Source organism: Neodiprion virginianus, chromosome 2 (genome assembly GCF_021901495.1).
Source record: "Neodiprion virginianus isolate iyNeoVirg1 chromosome 2, iyNeoVirg1.1, whole genome shotgun sequence".
NCBI classification, from domain to species: Eukaryota; Metazoa; Arthropoda; class Insecta; order Hymenoptera; family Diprionidae; genus Neodiprion; species Neodiprion virginianus.
Genome location: NC_060878.1, coordinates 23,893,805 through 23,914,521, shown reverse-complemented (window position 1 = coordinate 23,914,521; position 20,717 = coordinate 23,893,805). Strand labels below are relative to the sequence as shown.

Below are 20,717 nucleotides of genomic sequence, written 5' to 3'. Positions count from 1 at the left end.
TATTTGGAGATATATACGTCAACGTCGAAATTGACCAGGTCACCTCCTTAAATCAGTGCTGACTAACCCAATTTTATCAGGCTTTGATCCGACTCGGTGTCCTTAGTCAGTTGGTTGGCGTGGTTGTGCGGTAAATGACGGTAGTAATTATTATTACATGATATATTATGTTTTTTATTACATAATTATATTATATTATTTATTATGTTATATATTATACTAATACCTAATGACGAATATACGGAACTGATGATGTCAGAGACTCAGGTACTTCCGCCAAAGCGATGAAACATCTGCTAGGTATTTTACATTGACAGCATCTCGGCACACAATTGAGCTTTGTGCCCCGTTTTTAAGCTGAATATAGACGCTACGGTAGTAAGACCAGTACAACAGCGCACAGATAATCGTAGTATCTCAGCCTTTCTTCCTCTTTTGGCGACGTTGACTTCTTGCAGAATGCTCGTGGAAAACTTTGGTTGGATGGAATACAGGAACAAATATATATAGAACTAAGAGATGTGAAATATTCTTTATAAGTTTAGTTTTGACCGTACAGTGAGTCCTTACCTCTCCATGCTACCACTCGGGATTTGCGATAGGATGGAGGTGTTGGTCCATAACACAGATGCTTAAATAAAACGTAACGTTAAAACCGCCACTTTGATAATCGGAAGGTGGAGTTTTGTTTAGATATATATTGAAATTATTCTGATGGTTTTTAACGTTTTATTGAACGATTTTCAGTAGAATCACAACTAACAATATACGCAACTATTGCTAGCGAAATTATTGAAAATTTCTTCTACTCATCTATACAAGAATGCTGTGAAACATGTGGGTGGCCAGCCTATTTTAATTACCACCCTTGGCAAATATCCCAAAGACTGGTAGAAACAACAGTTTTATGCACAATTTGGAGGGTTTCGACGGGAGAAGATAATGTTTTAAGGCGGTGCATCAGTCCAATTGGGATTTAGAAGGGCTAGCTTCATACCTAAAATATCGGTCCAATTGAATTATCCTTCAACATATGTATTCGTTTAGTTTAGCGGAAGACCGCTCTTCTTCAAAAATGGTTAAAATCGCTTAATAATAATAACTTTATTTCGACACTTTGCTTACGTATAAAAATCGAAACCGCTAATGCGCTGAGCGAGTGCCCGGCCGGCACATGTTTGGAGGATATCCTGCGAGAAAAGTTTCCGAAATGGCTGCCTTACTTACAATATATTATTGCAAAAAAGTCGTATTTTAAATAGCTAGTGCCATATGATACAAAACAGTATACGGACTTTTAAATAAACAAATAATCTCATCTGGTTTATGAGATATTCACCTATGGCAATTAAGATGGACCACCCTGTATGTCATATTTGTATATTCAACTATATTTTTTCAGATTGATTTACTGATTAGTTTTGAATGCCCAATGATATTAAACTCTGCGATATTTATTTATTCCTTAGCCAATACTTTAGAACAGTGTGCAAGAGCGTGAAAGAATAACTGAAGTCAAATTCAACACTGTGTCCGCACCCAACACGCGATTGGTGTAAAATTTGAACAGCCTGCCTCTTAGAACTATACATATACCCTACCTATTTACATACATGATAAATCTGCCAAAATTCCAAACGTAAAACTAACCTGTAGAATTTCAACCATATGTCCCTGCTCTATCTTTAGTTAAAAGTTTACAAATTACGTAAGCCAATTGTTAAGGCTTCTGAGCAACGGGTTACTTGACTGATTCAAGAGTACTCATGAGAATCGGTTTAATTTTTCCTCAAATCTTCAAATCAGTTTGGAATTGCTTGCAGAATGATTGTGCTATCGTCAAAAAGTATGCTCTGTTCAGCATGGACTGGATAAATATCGGACAGGTTCTTAATCTATTTACTTCGTACCGAGACGAGATTTCAGGTTATATTTCGCAATTTAATAGGTTTTTAATTCATGTGATAATTCATTGGCGCTGGCTGACCAGAGCGCACTCCTTAAAATTTGAATGACCTTCACCAAAAATTTCAGCTCAACCGATGTTTTATGGTGAAATGATATCGAATCTCATAAAGACTCTTAAATCGGTTAAGTGACTCCGTGTTTAACCCTAGTCATATATGAGGTCTAGTTGGCCCCAACACCGATTTTAACGTATAATTTTAAAGTTAGCACGCTTGAATCAGGATTGTTTGTGCAAGTAATATAAAAAGTTATTTAAAAAATGGGGTCTTAGAGACCCCTGGCATGTATAGTAGAATCTTGCTTATCCGACCTTCGATTAACCGAGTTTCCGTATAATCCGAGACGCCCATCTCATCCGAGCACTCTGCGTTAGAACCTTGGAATATGCATAAATTTGTAAAAGTTTCTTGCGATGTTTGCGAGTTATCAACGTCACAGTTCCGATTTTGGAGTCAAGGGTAAAACGTCGTAATCGCTTGGATTGTATATGTTTTCCGTATTATCTGAGATTTCACTCATCCGAGGTATACTCTCCTCATATGACCTCAGATAAACGAGGTTCTACTGTATTGCGTATTTTTTCACTTCTTTTTCCTTGAAGAATTTCTGCCACATCCTCGATCGCTTTTTTTTGCTATAAATAACATTGTAGTCTATTTTTGAGTTATTACATGTAGTCTCAGAATTTTCTTCGAGTTGTAACTGTGCATACCGTAATGTTTTCTAAGGTAATAACGTTCCAAAGTTGGCTGGGTCTGAGTGACCCTGTGTAAGCAACGTGAAAATTTCCATAGGTGTATGTGACTAGGGTTAAAACAGCTTACTGGGATGCGATAGCTAAATTATACGAAACAATTTTTTTTTCAAGAATTATTCCGAAATGATGTTAATGAATCAATTTATCCTGTGGAATTTGATGATTTACGGAGAATAGGTTCGCGCTAGCCTGTGATATTCACCGATATTGAGTAATAATTTACTTTTTGTACATCCCGTAGCCAAGTGATTTATTCTTACTATTATCAAAGCCTACCCAGATAGCCCACTTATTAGAATGTCGACTATGGGTTAACAAAATTAAAGTGGTATAATGTGGTCAACTGGAAACTTGACTTGGAGTTGTCAGGACGTCGGCAAGTTCGCCTGAGGTATGGTAGTAACTGTCAATAAACCAAAAGTCGAAGCTGTGCCAACCATACGTCAAAGAATGCTCTGAAAAATATCCAGATCAAGACAAACCCAAAACGAAAATTAAACATCGTATAAAACACGTCACGTCACAGTGAATGTAATGGAATCAAAAATTCTGGTAAGTATCGAAACTTCGCAGTTTCGCTTGACTACTTTTCTTGACGACAATTCAATTTACAGTCGATTTGTACACCATTAACTGTAAATTCACAACCTACCGAACATTCCTGGAGATATGGTTGATACGTAGTACATTACTGGATTCAAATACGCCTTTTTCATCGTTCTCCAATTAGATGACGTTATTTTGTACTGGATTTTTCGTCATAGTACCGGAGCACAAGTTCAATATTTTTCTCTTATAGCATTTTCAAAGTCCGTATAAAATCGATAAGTGACCCCGGACCCCAAAATGCGAGTATCAGGTACTTTGTACGCAGTGTCTGACCTGATCGCTTTTTCGAAGTGTACTTGAATGATGGCCTTAAAAGATATTGAAAACGCGTGTTTGAGACACCGATAGCGCAGTGTCTACCCAGGACACCGTGTTGAAAAAAATTCGTTCAGAAAATTATAGTGTTCCGTGTGAAAAATAGATGCAGAAAAAATTGATATCAAACAAATGGAGTGCAATATCACTTTTTACCAGTATTTTGGTAATCTTGTCTACGATAAATCTTTAGTGTAATCTAGGGCTTAAAGGATTAAAGGAAAACGTCGGTATGTTCACTCCATGTTTGTGAGCTCTACTACGGCTGGACAGCACTACGCAAAGCAGCACTGGCTTCCGCCACTGATATCTATACTAACAGGATGCGGTATCCTGAGTTATTTTCTTGTGAAGGATTGAAGCTACGAGGCGGTCATGCTGCTTGTTTTCAATTTGTCAAATGTCGCGGGAAATTCAATTGATTATTGAAATAGTTTCGTGGGAATCGGTGAAAATTGCTTTAAAAGTAGATAGTATTAGAACAATTTTCTGTCTCAAATATTTTACTTAAGTTTTAATTTTATTTCCTATGAATTTTCAATAGAAAAAAAAGGAAATGTGAAATGTGAAAGATTCAATTGTTGAGTGAACGTATCACTATAAGTCGTTTTAAAATTTGTAACTAGAATAACTACAAAATAATGTAATTTTCACCAGATTTGTAAAATTTACGTATGATCGATATATAACTGTAAATATTGGCTCTGTTTCGGATGTTCATTTGGTATAAGTGTAAATATACCTACTTCATACTTCTTTGGTGTAAATTGATTCATTAAATATCGAAGGTGAGTATTCCAAATGGATGTTCAATTGATACTCGTATTCTATGTTTTCTTGGACGTATTATGAGGCTTATTCTGATCTAATATACTTTTAATCCGGTGGATTTGCGACAAGTTACATTTATTTTTGTAGTTTACTGTAGATTGAGATTGGGGGGGGGGGGATAACTCAAATGGCTTGTTGCGTACCAGTTAGGGCATATTTCAGTGATTCACGCACTGAACGCTCTGTCAAGTATGCGGGAACCGCCGATTAGCACGGTTTCTGAGCTATACGCAATCACCTATTTTCATGAATTGCAATTTTTCACATTTCGATGTTACTTTAGCATAAAACTAAGATATTTTCAGTCGGCTCTATTTGAAATTCTTTGCAGGACACGACTGTTAAACGTTTATTTAACATCAATGGGGTGTAACTTTGATAATAGTTAAAACGAGTCACATGGCTACTGTTTGCGGTGGATGAAAAAATAATTTTTGTAGATTTGGCGAATTTCGTGTGCCACTTTGCGTCTATTCCATATAAATTATCAAATGACGAAAGGACAATTGGTTCAGCAGATCTCTTTCGCCGAATTTCGAAGAAATCATTCCTGTTAGTAAACATGGACAATATCGTTCCTCAAGGGAGGACCCTGGTGAAACTGGGGTATTTCATAGACTTTTCAGAAATTCAAATGATTTTTCAGGTTTTATTTGAGTGATGTCTGTAAAGAAAAAAGTCACAGGTTATATCGACAATACGTAGATAAGACCACTTTTAAGTCTTAGGAGTTAAAAGTGGTCTTACTCTACTGCGCGCATGCGTTGTCGCGAACAAATCTGACATTGTGTGACCGTAACCTCAATTTTGTGCTTCGTGAAAAAACCCGTGACATACTCTTGTTCACGGTCTTACATACAGGTCTGGAAACTCTTATTGAAGCACCGGCTGTTTCGCCTAGTGACCACGAGTGTCGCTGCGATAGAGGGATTCAGGCTGTGCGAGAGAGATGGAAACAGATTGTTGACCGTCCGTGGCATGGAGACTAGAGTACAGGAGTCCGGTCTTCGTACCATGGAGACTAGAGACAGGAACACGAACTGCGGTTTAGTTGAGTGAACATAAATGTATAGTCACGAGGCGGCGCTAGTGGGCTCAAACGGTTCCAGTTCGAGCAGGTATGAGATGGGAGCGGACCGCGACGAGGCACAATTCACAAAGCCATGAGGGGGGAACCAAGGGTGAAACCATGGAGACTAGGTATATAAAGTATACACAAGCAATATGGCGGCGAGAATTTAGACGACGCCGGCGGCCGGGACGACGCCAGAGACGAGCACTCGACTGAAGCCTTTTGAGCCCTCCAGCGCCATCCAGCGACTAATTTTTAATGACGTATTTTACTTTCCATTTAGCATAGCAGTTCGGGCTCCTATCTCTGGTCTCCATGCTTCGTACGTTTGATCTAGCATCAAAAATCCGTACAATAAGTCTTGCGCTGGCTGACGCTGAACGCCCCTGATATCGCAAGGATCCGACGAGTGGTGGGGAGACCAGACCCAAGAATATTCCCTTTCAGTTAAGGGGCAATTTCATTTTGGTCACAATCGATGTTTATATACACATATATAGTCAATTGTTACCAACTTCACTTCGGAACTTTACAATGACAGCGATGCTTTGGATCAAATCTAGAACTACTAAACGACAAATTTTCGAGGACGATTTTTTCGTATGTTTCCCAATGGAGATCGGACTCCTGTACTCTAGTCTCCATGGTCCGTGGTTTTGAAATCTGTTTCCGTCTCTCCCACACATCCTGAATCCCTCAATAGCAACGACACTCGTGATCACTAGGCGGAACGGCCGGTGCTTCAATAAGAGGACACCCTCACCACTGAAATTTTGAGCGAGTTTCCAGACCTGTATGTAAAACCGTGCTCTTGTTTTGTAAAGAATCGTGTGCAACAAAGAAGAAACGGTCTTTTCGCCTCGCGTATTTGCAATATTTGTCTGCAGCCACTTACGACTCATATTGTAAACCATAGTTCGGCCCGAAAAGATCAAGTTTGTCTCCTTGTTACACAATATACTCTTGTCTGTCAAAAGTTCTCGCCTTTGTTTATCTGTATTATAGTTGACGCGGGATATCACTCCGTTGCTACCTTGTGCAGACTCGGGTGTATTGGCTTGTCGTCCGTGTCTCTAAGCAGACGAAGGCGGTTACGCCGCTGCTGTCCAGAAAATGAGTTTTGACTTGCCGTGACCGTCGCGTCGCCAAGCTAAGGCTAGAGCGCATGAAATGCAGTAAGTTGTGTACCGTCGCGGCGTCGGACAGATGAGCTGGGAACGCGCTGTTCGTGCACCAATACATAGCGCCAGCTAATCACAGCGATGTAGTGGTGTACGGACAGCGCGTCTCCGGCTTGTGTGTGTAACGGCACAGGGCTTACTGCATTTCCTGTGCTCTGGGCTTAACACTACGTTCACGGACGTAGATTATCAAAACGTTGCCGTAGTCCCTCCGCTAATAGTGGCTTTTTATACCCGTAAAGTGTCTAGTTCTTGATTTTACTTCCTGCCTTGCAGACGCGAGATGTAGTCCGTTGCTGCTCCCTGCTCAATTGTTTGATTCTAATGCAATTCACAAAATGTTAGCAAATAAACAAGCAAGCTAGTGTAAAGCAATAAATAATCAAAACAAAAGTTATTCAGATATTTACAAAGTTGTGGCAACAGGGGTGCCGCACGCACATGTAAGAATATAAGGAGAAAAAAATTGATAAAGCAAATCATAAAATACGTCATTTTTCAATTACGCTGCTAAATTCTTATACGACGTTAAATTTTCTACCAAATTATTCATCATCACACGAAGAGACCAATTGATTCAAGCCCTATACTTACTGGAATTTTAGGGATATATCAGCATTTTTTGCAATATTTCTTATGGTGAAAGGAAAAGCTGATATCCGAATACGTCGTTTTACTAGTCGACCAGAGCAACATGTAATGAACGAGCGCTAATGTTTGTAATCCGTAAATAGTAAAAATGAAAGTAGTAAAAGGAAGTACCCGTATTATTAAGTGATACTGAAGAAATGGGAATAATGAACCCGCAATTTAATACTTCTTCGGTAAAATACTGGTGAATTTCCCATACCAAACAGGAATGTAGAGTAGATGCGTTGACTGAAGAATATTCGTCAACGGTATATGTAATACATCTTGGACTGACTGCATCAAAATATAATACAAGTCGAGAACTTGTATTACAAAGATTCCCAGCGAGAATAGCAAATTCATCGCCGAAAATTTTCAAGTACATCCGATAATCGCCGAGCATCGCAGCTTAATCCATGACAACCATTGTTTTTTTTATGAGATTTAAATTTCGCGGGGTTCACTTCGCCTGCGCCGATACAGACTGATACATGGATTCTCGCTAGCGCTGCAAGTTATCATCAGGTAATACCTAACCACATTTATAACATGAATATGTAACTAGAATACGTAAGGTTAAGTTCAGTGAGTCGAAGAACTGAATACGTACCCCAGCCCCCTGACACTCATCACTGCTCGTATACTAAAAAATTGTACGCTTTTTTTCCCCGTTTTTCAGTTCCTCTACGTGGCGCTAGTAGACTTCTGACACGCTTGCTGCCCTCGCTGACTGCGCGCAAGCTTGTCAGACAACTACTAGCGCCACTAGTGGTGGAGATTGGCGGCAGGATCGAGAGAAATTTTGCGAACCACTTTTAGCAGCGTGTGTCAGGGGGCTGACGTAACCCTCTAATTATCAAATGTGATGTAAATATAATATCTGCCGTGTGATCCCCATAATATATATACATATAGAAATGAAAAGTTTTGTAGGTTAGATTCCTATAACAATTGGTAACCTTGAGAATTACCACGCAACATAGGAGTTTATGATAAAATGCCGATATGTCCCCAGACTGTGAGAAAGAATAGTAAAATCTGGTCGTGATTTTAATAAATCTTTCTATAAAATGTCTCTCCGTGTATGCATTACTCCCTTTTTATTATTTCTATTGTTACTTCGAAAAGGGGGTTCGCCTATGTATAAATTAAGCTAAATTAGGCTGCAGGTTCAGGATGAGCTTTATATAGTTTAACGACGTGAAATGAGTCGAAGAGGCGCTATGCCATCCTACTACTGCACGCCGTTCAAGGTTCAAAGGTTTTTATTGTTTTAAATTCTTGGTTGTTTTACAACGGGTTCTACGTAATTTAGATGCCTGTCCTTTGAACATAACTCAATTTTTGTGAACATGGTATTATTTGTTAAAGTAAGTATAGTTCGTTTTTTTAAAATATCATATACTTAGTATTATATGATATATTGGTTTTTCAGAGAACATGTTTTACGAAAACCCAATTACGTTTGTATCTGCCGGCCGTGTCCGAGGCTTTCCTATTTATACCGATGTCCTGCGGCAGTGGACGATGCCGGAACGACAAAAGGATTAGTCTCGGTGTTGGTTCGTCCGTCATGGGTGTGATCTGTCCTTTGTATGCATTCGTTGCGTTGCGTCGGTGTGGTTAGCTGTAATGTTGATTGCTCAACCAGCCGGTGGGGCGGTCGAACACGTTACAATATATGTGTCCCAACATAGATAAACAAGTAACTCAATACATGAGAACACTTTTCCATAGATAAGAGATACTTCAATTAAAAAAAAATGTAAGGTTAACGATTATTCCAATACCAAGTATCACTTTTGAAGATAGGAGTATTTTCTGGCCATATTTTATTATATATCTTTATATATATATATATATATATATATATATATATATATATAATAATAATACAATAATATATATATACATGGGGAATTCCATACGAAATGTGCAATTGATTGTCCACACCCCTTCCGATTTGTGTCAAACTTGGTCTAGTCCATTTATGGGTTGTAAAAAAAATTCCTCTATATAATAAAAATTCTACCTTTTACAAGTTGCGAGTTACACCAAATCCAAAATTTGTAATTATTTTTTTCACATCGCTGTAGTTCCCAAACTGTACATCCGGGCCAAAAGTCAATAATCAATTGCACATTTCGTATGGAACTCCCCACATATATATCGGGCATTTACCCTTCATTAGGCGCATCAACTTTCGTAATTCCAGTAAACGTGCGGGGTCTTCGAAGACCCCATTTAACTAATGCAATATGTTCATCTCCAATACTGTTTGGAGAGATAGACAGAGATTGTAGATTATCGACGTAGGATCCGCGAATTAACGATAAAGAGCTGTAGCGAATGAACCGGGTTGATTATTAACGATAAATGGTGATTATTAACTTCGTTGGGAACTCTGGGTCATTTTAATCCGGACGAATTTTTCATTGAATGCTCACTTTTTCATAAGCTAAAATCCCATGAAAGGGTTGTTAATGACAGGTGGATGAAGCACCATCCGAGGCAAATTGATACGGCGTGTCAAAATCGTGGCCAGAAGTAAGTGCGCCAAAGAAGAGTTAAAACAATGATACAAAGTACTTTATTCGATACAGCGATACGATCTGTATCCCGAGATATCAGTACAACAACTGAGGACTTACAAAATCGAGATAATACACATAGATAATATACAGACATGATTTAACGAAAGTAAATACACATGCGACAAGCTGATCTGTTGTGAAGTGCGACATGGGCAAGCAGGATTCGAGGTAGAGACAGGCAGGCAAATACTGCACGCGACTGTGCGAACTACATTAGGACCATTTGAACTAGCAAGTGAAATAAGAACGCAACGAGTACGAATTACAAATTCTCACCCGATTGTCGCGATTTTGCTACTTTGCCGAAACAAATAAATAAAAACGTTTTATTCTGGAAATTGTGCCTGTGAGGATTGACGGGTTGCACGTTTCAAATTCATTGATAATTATAAATAAACAATATTTCATCTCAGAAGTCAAAAAACCCGAAAATTCGACTACTATGGACGATAACGCAAAAAGATACTATTCCTTTGCACAAAACTGCTTCTTTATAAGCTTGCTGACTGAAATGAAGATATAAATAATCAAAATAGTTCATGGCGTACCATATTTAATAAATGTTTACAGTTCTTATTAATTTAGAAAAAGCACTTTTTTTGGCCAACGAAAAAGTACACGTACTGAGAAAATAAATATTTATAATTCCCCAATTTTATAATAACATAATCTTCAACTTTTGTTAAAATTCAAGCTGACATAGATAAAGACATTGTTGTGTGTTTAGTTCTGTGTCACAAATAATACTTACTCCTGTTATACACCCCGATCAGTAATGCCGGTGCGAGAAGGTATCGTTTCTACAAGTGAACAGTTTTGCAAGTTCGTTTTAACATGTGGCGATCCTATTAGTTCGTGTCTCCTGTTTGGTTCCAAAAGGTTGGTTCCTACAAGTGGTGGCCCTACAAGTTCATTTCTACAAGTGGCGATCCTACAAATTCGTTTCTATAAGTTGCAGTCTTACGAGTTCGTTTCTCATACATTAGACGCCACTTGTAGGAATGAACTTGTAGGTCCACCATTTGTAGAAACGCACTTATAGGATCACCACTTGTAGAAACGAACTTGTAGGATCGGCATTTATAGAAACGATTTTGTTCAACCGCCACTTGTAGAAACGATTTTGTTCAACCGCCACTTGTAGAAACGAACTTGTAGGATCGGCATTTATAGAAACGATTTTGTTCAACCGCCACTTGTAGAAACGATTTTGTTCAACCGCCACTTGTAGAAACGAACTTATAGGTCCGTGGAGACCCTGACGGAGTTTAATGACTTATTGTTGCGGAATAAACGGCGAAAACAGGACGCCAACATAGAGAATGGCTTTATTGAAAGGTTTCTGAAATGTACTGAAAATAGCAACACCGTAAATTTTTTTTTGTAGCAGCGGAAACAAGTAATATACCTGGGATTTCTACGTCCCCATGCGCCTAATGAAGGGTTAACTATACGAATCACCGTTAACCCTAGCAATATTTTTCGTGTAAAGATTAAGAAAACGAACTCAACATTTAAAATTGAGTAGAAGTTTCAAGAATTGACATTCCCAGAAAAATATAATTGAATTTACCATATTTTAACTCTGAAATAGGGTGATTGGAGGTGACTGCTACATTTTATTGTTGAAAATCATTATGGTATCATAGTACAGATAACTGTAACATTATTGTTGGAACCTACGATTTGTATATTTTAGAGGCAACTAGGTGCCAACGGATGGTCCGTTGAACGATAAAAGACCCCGCAGAATCCTTACGCAAATTGGATCCCGGTCGAATTGGCTGGATTTTCAGTATGTTATAGGACATATCCTCCCAATCAAAAGTTCTCATGGACACAATTCCCAAAAATCAGTAGTTTCTGAGATACAGGCTTCGAAAGAAAGGTGTCGAGATTTTTTGATATCTATGGATTTCGTGATTTCTTTGAATGATAAAGTTTCACGGGGACTGGAAATCAAACAAATCATTTACAAAACTATACGGTTGATTCTCAATTATTCACAACCCTCTTATATGAAGCTCTTTAATTATGTCAGTAATATTGTTATTATTATGATTTATTGCAGTGTAGCTTTGAATGTTACTGGGATTATTTATACACGAATTCACTAATGAATAATTATGAGTACCTGCACACACTTGATACTGCAACTGTGAAGTTGTGGATAATGGAATTACATTTATAGGTCTCATACGATGATGATGTTACAGTTGACCTGTCAAGGATACCTAGTTAATCTTACTATGTGTGGACAGTTTCGTGTAAAACAATATATATATAGTAATCTTGATCTTGTTTCAAGTTATCTTACTATAAATTTACAACCATGCGAAAATCATTTGCATTTCTCTCTTTTACTTTTACTTGACTTTTATTCTGAATTTTTGAAGATAATAATAATAATAATAATAGCTACTGACGCCACAACCATATTTTACCAAAGTGCTCCGGATTTACCCATCCAAAATGTTAGAAAGTCGAATTTTCAAATTTCACTAGGGTCTTGCCTTAAGGAGATATCAGAACTTCCAGTCTCCCTTGTAGATTAATTCCATTCTTTATTACACATATACGTAACGACTTCTCTGCTACGTAGCGAAGCTACAACAGTTTGAATTTGTGTTCAAACGAATAGCGGTGGTTTGATTCGTGTTCGGTTTATTCGGTGTCGGCTTCTTCCTTTCACGATGGATGCTATTTTCCCTAATATTTTCATCGTTTGACTGCGGCGGACAAATTAGCAGAGTATTGTGTTGACTTTTCCCTGTCGCACTTTCGCTCTTTTTGTAATCCTCTTGTGCACTATCGTCGTTACACTCTTTGACTTTGTTGTCTGTGACCATTTCGTCTCGTGCATCTATAAATATATCATTCATTAATTCTTTGTGGGGATTATGATGACAGAAAACGATGAAACTCAGCAGACTGAGCTCTAAGAATGTCGAATTGAAAGGGGATACATTTTTTCAACCGATTTGATGTAAAATCTCATACGCGTTCTGTGTTCAAATGAAACGGTAAACAAGTGACAGAGCTCAATGTTTTTGAATTATATAATATTTTCAAATTCCATTCAAGGCGTGGAACAACCTCGACCATTGAAAATCAGAACAAGCAAATAATGACAAAAGTTTTTTAAACTGATTTACCTTTTTATTTTGTGGATCAATAATAATTGTTCATGGGATAAAGTAACATAATTGCTGAAATTTGACGCAATGAAACATTCATAGGGTGATAAATTCCTGATGTCTATTACGGAACATTTTGAAGGGACCACAAAAGAAATTGGGTTTGAAATATTCAAAAATTCAAGGCAAATTTACGTTGACAAGGCTGAGAGGATGCCGTGAGCATGTAAAGGTGCTAACTAACCAAAAAACATTAAGCTCTGTTAGTTATATCACCGTTTCATCGTAACACAAGCGATAAAATTTCAGGATAAGGGTCAAGGTGAATAGTAACCGTTTTTCCGACTTCCTGGGGTCTAATACTAACTTATTTTTCACTCATGAAAAGAAGATTTTCCGTTTAAAGCTGTGTTCTGATTGGTCTAGATGGCGCTTGGTACCGCTTCCACTAGTGAAAAATAAGTCACAATCAGGGTCCGGCTAACCTTAAGAGGATGCTATAATTAGTCCTTACCAACTGCATTAAATGTCACTTATTTTGCCTATTTCCGGGAAAAAATAATCAGATACGATCGTATACCAGGACAATGCCTTGCAACTTGAAAATCAACCGCGCATGCGCGAGTTTTATCGGCCGTTCGTGCGGGCTGGCCATTCAGAGTTTTAGCTGTCAAACTGTTTCTTGTCACGATCGAGCTTATACGCCACCTAGCGGTCACGCCTGGGACCAGTCACACAAAGAAAGATGGCTGTAGGCCTAACGCACGACAAAAGCATCCTCCACATTTATAAAGTATTTACCGTAAATTAAGTACATTAAACACCACAAGAGTACATTTACTACATGGCGCAGTCTGGACTCGACACTACTAGTGATTTCGAAGACGCCATAGACGTCACGGTAACCCTAGAAGAATCGACGAACGACGAGAATCGCTCAGTCGACGAAGCACTTGCTGGAAGAGAAAGTGACGAAGAAAACATGGCGCAGCACTCGCTCAACCTGAAGCCGCCAGAACCTCTCTCATTTAGTGGGAATATTTCAGAAAACTGGAAGAAGTGGTTCAAAAAGTTCGGTATATACCTGCTAGCCACGGAATCGAATAACAAAACCGCTGAAGTGAGAATAGCTATCTTGCTTCACGCCATCGGAGAAGAGGCACAAGAAAAATACGACACGTTCGAGCTCAGTGTAGCGGACGCGAAGAACTACGACAAAGTCGTGGATGCATTCGAAAACTTTTGTGTGCGAAAGAAGAATGAAAGTGTGTGCCGACATGTGTTTTTCCAGCGAAATCAAAAACCGGATGAATCGTTCGAGGATTTCTTGACGGACCTGAAAAAATTGAGTCAAGATTGTTCGTTTGGGGCCTTGAAAGATAGCCTGATCAAAGATCGCATCATCAGTGGCATAAGAAACACACAGCTAAAGGATCGGCTCCTCCGAGAAGAAAACCTGAGTTTCGACAGGTGTACGCTGTTGTGTAGAGCAGCCGAGCTAGCCAATCAGCGAATTGAAACATTAAAAACAACCGAGAAAATAGATGTCGTCCTAACAAAACAAAAAGAAAAACAGCAACCGTTCAGTAGAGGACGCAACCAGCCGCGTGGCAACAGAGGCAGAGGGCAGCAGAGACAACAGCAGCAGTACCAACAGCAGAGTAGCAGCGAAGGCCAGCCACCCAGACGACAACAAAACTATATGCAGCAGCAGAACAACGGACAGCCAAATCAGCAGCAGCAGAATCAATCGTCCTGTAAACGATGCGGGTATCGACATCAAGCGAATAGATGTCCAGCCTTCAATAAGCAATGCAAAGCGTGCAATGAATACAATCACTTCGCGCAGGTATGTCGAAGCCGTCAAAAGATAGACGCGGTAACCGAAGATCCAGATACAATTTTCTTAGGAAATGTAGCAGGTAATGATCGCGCAACTTCGGATTGGTACGAGAAAATAGTATTCGCTGAAACCGGGAAAGCAATATCGTTCAAATTAGACACGAGTGCCGGAGCAAATGTGATCGGATTAGACGAGTATCGGAAAGTTGGTCCGAAAAAACAGTTCGAAGCTACCGGCCAAAAATTGTCAAACTTCGACGGATCGAAGTAGAATTGGCGTGCGAAGTTAAAGGTAAAACAGAAAATCTTGTATTCTACGTAGTTGATTGCGAAAAAACGACACCGCTCATAGGGTTACCGAGCATTGTAAAGTTGAAACTGTTAACTCGAGTAGCGAAAATAAGCTTAAATAAGGCTTAGGGAACAAAGGGTTTAATTCAGGAAAATAAAGACCTGTTCGAAGGTATCGGCAAACTCAGGTACGTTTACGATTTCAAAATGAAGCCAGGATATGTAGGGAACATCGAACCTTGCAGGAAGGTACCTTTCAAAGTATTAGAGGCTTATCGATCTGAACTTGAGAGTATGGAACAGGACAAAATTATCAGGCGAATAGACGAGCCAACAGAGTTCGAGAATCCGGTTGAACTCGTGCCTGCTCAGAGAACATTACAAATTACCGACTTTCGAAGAAATAGCTTCAAAGATGACAAACGCGAAGATTTTTACAGTTCTAGACGCGTCCAAGGCTTTTTGGCAAGTTGAGTTATTGAAAGCGAGTTCAAAACTTACCACTTTCCAAACATCTTTTGGTAGATATTGCTTCCTGCGTATGCCTTACGGTATTAAAACGGCTCCCGAGATCTTCCACAGACTTTACAAACAGATTTTTAGTGACGTTCCGAATGTCGAACTTTATATCGATGACATTATAATCTGGGCACAAAACAAAGAAGAGCATAACAAAATCTTGCAGCAAGTTTTCACAAAAGCTTGTGAAAACGGTGTCAAGATCAATCTCGGGAAATGTAAAACCGGTAAAAGTGACGTAAAGTTTTTGGGTTACGTTTTCACAAACGAAGGTATCAGAATAGATACTGATAGAATTCAAGCCGTCACGGAAATGAAGAAACCGACTGACACAAAAGGGGTCGAAAGATTGTTAGGCATGATAACATACGTAGCCAAATTCATCCCGAATTTATCCGACGTAACAGTCCCACTCAGAGAACTGATAAAAAAAGGAGTGGAATTTCATTGGGTAGAAGAACACGAAGTCGCGTTTAAAAAGATCAAAGAAAGACTAACAAGCAATCCCGTGTTACAGTATTATGATACGAATGCCGATTGCAAGCTGAGCGTAGACGCGAGTGGAACAGGAGTAGGAGCAGTTCTCTTGCAAAATAACCTACCGATAGCTTATGCTTCAAAAGCGTTCACGACGTGCCAAAAAGCCTGGGCACAAATCGAAAAAGAAATGTACGCGATTGTGTATGGGTGTGAGCGATTTCGCCAATATACATATAATAGGAAAGCCAATATTTGTAGAGAGCGATCATAAGCCTCTGGTACCCATCTCGAAAAAACCGATAGCAGACATTCCTGTAAGGCTCCAAAAAATGCGTTTGCGGTTACAACCGTACGATGCTGAGATCATCTATAAACCCGGCAAAGATTTGTTAATCGCAGACAGCCTTTCGCGTGCGCATTTGACAAGAATAAACGACGACGATGATATAAACACGCACATTTTGAATATTGTGTTCTCCGAAAGCATGAGCGACAAGAAAAAGCTAGAGTACGTAGCTGAAACTGAAAGTGATAACGAGTTACAAACAGTAATTAAACTGATCCGAACGACTTGGCCGAAAGAAATCAAAGACGTACCTGAGATTGCCAAGCCGTACCACACTTACCATCCAGAACTTTTCGAGTCAGATGGGTTAATATTCAAGAATAACTGTGTAGTAGTACCTGGTCGAATGCGTAAAGAAGTCCTCAGCAAGCTACACTACAATCATATGGGCATCGAAAAGACAAAGAGCAGAGCTCGCGATATCGTTTTCTGGCCGGGAATGAACAAACAAATTCAAGACACGATCATGGACTGTGCAGTTTGCCAAAAATTCCAAAAAAGTCAGCAGAACGAAACATTAATTTCGAGCGAAGTACCGAGTAATGTCTGGGAGAAAATAGCCGTCGACTTATTCTATTTGCAAAGACAACCGTATCTAATAATGGTCGATTATTACTCTAAGTATGTAGAGATAGGATTACTGGCAAATGAATCGAGCGAAACGACGATAGTAATGATAAAATCTCTGTTCGCGAGACACGGAATACCAAAGATAGTCAGGTCCGATAACGGACCGCAGTTTAGTAGCCACAAATTCAAGGAATTTGTTAAAGCTTGAGGTTTTGAACACACAACATCGAGCCCTACTTATCCGAAAAGTAACGGGCTAGTCGAACGTATTGTACAAACGGTGAAAAAAATGCTGAAAAAAGCGAAAGAGGATAGGAAGGATCCGTATTTAGCGTTGCTGGAGTTCCGTAACACACCGATCTCTAATTGTATCGAGTCTCCCAATAGATGTTACAGAAATGTAATGTAACAGAAATGTACGCGGAGTGCTACCTGATTTCTTAGAGCATTGACGTCCCGAAAACGAACCGATCAGAGCCAAGCTAGTCGAAAAACAAACATCACAAAAATACTTCCACGATAAACGATCACGAAATCTCCCAGAACTATCGACAGGCGAAACTGTAAGAATATAGAACAAAGACAAGACTTGGGAACCCGGATTAGTCATTCATAAAAGCGACAAACCGCGCGCGTACGAAGTTATGAAAGAGTCTGGAACAATCCTAACCCGAAACAGAAAGTACCTCAATCGAGACCAAAACGGAAACTTTAGAGTCAAACACCCTCCAGACTATTTCGACGAACTCCCTCACAATGAGGAGACGAATCGCGAACACGAATACACCTTCGGCAAAACTCGTGAAGTAGAACAACAGCTTCCTACTGAGATTGCAGCAAATCCCGAAGCACCGAAAAAACACGCTCCACCGCCTCGAGCAACTACTCGTAGTGGACGTGCAATTACCCGACCCGGCTATCTTAAAGATTATGTTACTTAAACATTGTATCCGTATTCTTATACTTCAAATTATTTTATATTGTTTAAAAAAAAAAGAGAAGATGTCATGATCGAGCTTATACGCCACCTAGCGGTCACGCCTGGGATCAGTCACACAAAGAAAGATGGCTGTAGGCCTAACGCACGACAAAAGCGTCCTCCACATTTATAAAGTATTTACCGTAAATAAAGTACATTAAACACCACAAGAGTACATTTATTAAATTTCTGGCGGCGATGTAGTTGACACGAATTTTCAAGGTAATAATCTTAAATAATTGAGGTAGCGACTCGGAAAGGTTTGGGAAGCATTTGTTACTGGGTCGGAAAGTTGATTTTTCGAAGAACGGCCGGAATTTAATGCTTATGCTCTTTGAAAATTGAAATGTTCACATTTTGTGTCCGTTGGCCCCCTGCATCGCAGACAAAAATATCGCTGCGGGAAGATTTCGCCGACCAATGAGATTGAATTATTTGGCGCATACGCAGTTCATTTTCAAGTTTCAAGAGATTGTCCCGGTATGTACACTTGGGGACAATGAATCTGAGATGGCTAATTTTTGACACCAGACAGTTATGTTTGCAATACAGAGAAGTCTACAGCGCTATAGTGGGCCAAGCGCGAAACAAACTCAATCTCAATAAACATAACTATGTGGAAGGATTCGTCGGAGAGGGTCAGAGAATTTGACCATGCGTGGTTGCATGTTTATATTTTCATTTTCAATCACGCACGGTCAAATTCTCTGACCCTCTCCGACGAATCCTTCCATATATTTAAAAAAATTCAAGGGTCACGAAATTTTCACATAATAAACATAACATAACCCATAACATCATCCCCGCGGTATTCTAATGTTAGATTCGACGGCCATGGGTTATGTTATGTTTATTGAGATTGAATTTGTTTCGCGCTCGGCCGACTATGGCGCTGTAGGTTTCTCTGTGTTGCCAACATAACTGTCTAGTGTAAAAAATTAGCCGTCTCATCATAGTCCCCAAGTGTACATTGTGTATTAGGACAGTAAGATCACATGTAAACAGTGCTTCCACAATAATTTCCAAATCTCGGGGCTGAGAATTTCGAGAAGTAGGAAATTAAGCAGGTGCTGTTTCACCCTGCCGCCCAAGGCGTAGCTTAGAAAGAAATAACTGTATATAGGTATAAATCTAAATAACAACATAACCTCAATTCGCTAATTAATACGTGAAAGTTTCACAGTTCTTGTCACATTTCAGTCAAGTTGGCTTTCTGCCTCGAAGATAAAAATATCGCCGCAGGACGATTTTGCCGACAATTAAGATTGAATTATTTAGTGCATGTGCAGTTGATTCTTATGTTTAATAGATGCTTCCGTTATGGTTAAAATTTAATCATAGATTCTTCACTTTAGAGATAGCGATTGAATGTGTAGTTTTCCATTGATCGGCGTGCGATTAGGGAAAACTAGAGTTTTCAACAGTGTGTATCATTTTGTCGATAATACGTACCCAATAACTGAAAAAGAATAGAATTTTCAATATGATCTATTCCGATTTCTTTATCCGACGATGCGAATAACAACGAATTTGAAACAGGACGATAGGAATACACAACAACTGATAAAGAATAGAAACGGAACGATTAGCAGAATTATGGATCCCGTTTTTGTAGGTTAACGAATTAAGCATATTTTATTTTAATGAGAAACTGTTCGTTTTAATCTGTTTATTCGTTTATATTCAATTTTATCTGTTCTTTCCTATCCCGTCGTATCCGCGACAATGCCACCTTTCACAGACTATTGAAACGAATTGATTCGGATGGAAAGAACAGAATCGGATTGGAAATTGCAATCCCCTATTTTAAATGAATAATTGAACCGAATAGGCTGTGAGAGGTTCTTGCGGATAGGACGGGATAGGAAATAACAGATAACATCGAATATAAACGAATAAACAGGTAAAACGAACAGGTTCTCATTGGCATAAAACATGCTTAATTCTGTAACCTAAAGAGACGAAATCGGTAATTCTGCTAATCGTTCCCTTTCTATTCTTTTTCAGTTGTAGAGTAAACAATACTTATTTTCAACAGGATTTCAAACAACACATCATAAGCTGATCGACAATACTAATCATACTATTGTACGAAGTAAAAATTACCTTTATGTGAGTCAAAAAGAGTTTTCGATAATGCAGCTGTGAAGTTTTTTGTACTGATATGATCTGAAACGTCGTTTCGATTGCTTTCATTCTTCGTCTGGAAAATTATCCCAGAAGATTGTTGTTCAGTTGACTGCGACAGCTTGTGGACTGGACCTTTTATCAGTAACGAATCTGTCCGAATATCACCTTCGCTGTCATACACGCTGGTAGCAGACGTATTTTCTGATATCAGTTTTTCCTTATCTGAGTCCCAGCCGTTGTTGTATCGAACATTGCTGATATCTGATTTTTTTAGAATTGATTTGGAAACACGGTGCCGGTCTAAAAACGGCATTGTTTCACTATCTATCGAGTTGCTGGATAAGGACAGCTTACTTCCAATAGATTTCCCTAGAATTCATATACGCACACTTATTAAATAAATCATTGGTATACATTTGGGGACAATGAATCTGAGACGGCTAATTTTTTACACTAGACAGTTACG

At 39.0% G+C, this 20,717-nt stretch overlaps 1 protein-coding gene across 7 annotated transcripts in view; it reads right to left on the bottom strand.

Moving 5' to 3' along the window:
- Window positions 1–696: 696 nt before the first annotated feature.
- Window positions 697–20,717, bottom strand: part of LOC124297096 (potassium voltage-gated channel protein Shab) — a 109,357-nt gene continuing 89,336 nt past the window's right edge. The window contains exons 8-10 of one of the 7 annotated variants that reach the window (XR_006906524.1): window positions 20,228–20,620; window positions 11,641–12,820; window positions 697–8,990 (exon numbers count right to left, since the gene is read on the bottom strand). Coding sequence is in view for 3 of the 7 variants with exons in the window: in XM_046747720.1 (XP_046603676.1) it covers window positions 12,552–12,820; window positions 20,228–20,620 (662 nt within the window). In the remaining 4 variants the exon portion in view is untranslated. Of the gene's footprint in view, window positions 8,991–9,273; window positions 12,821–13,428; window positions 13,575–20,227; window positions 20,621–20,717 lie in introns of those variants that run through there. The other 6 variants (XR_006906525.1, XR_006906526.1, XR_006906527.1 and 3 more) reach the window with 6 other exon arrangements.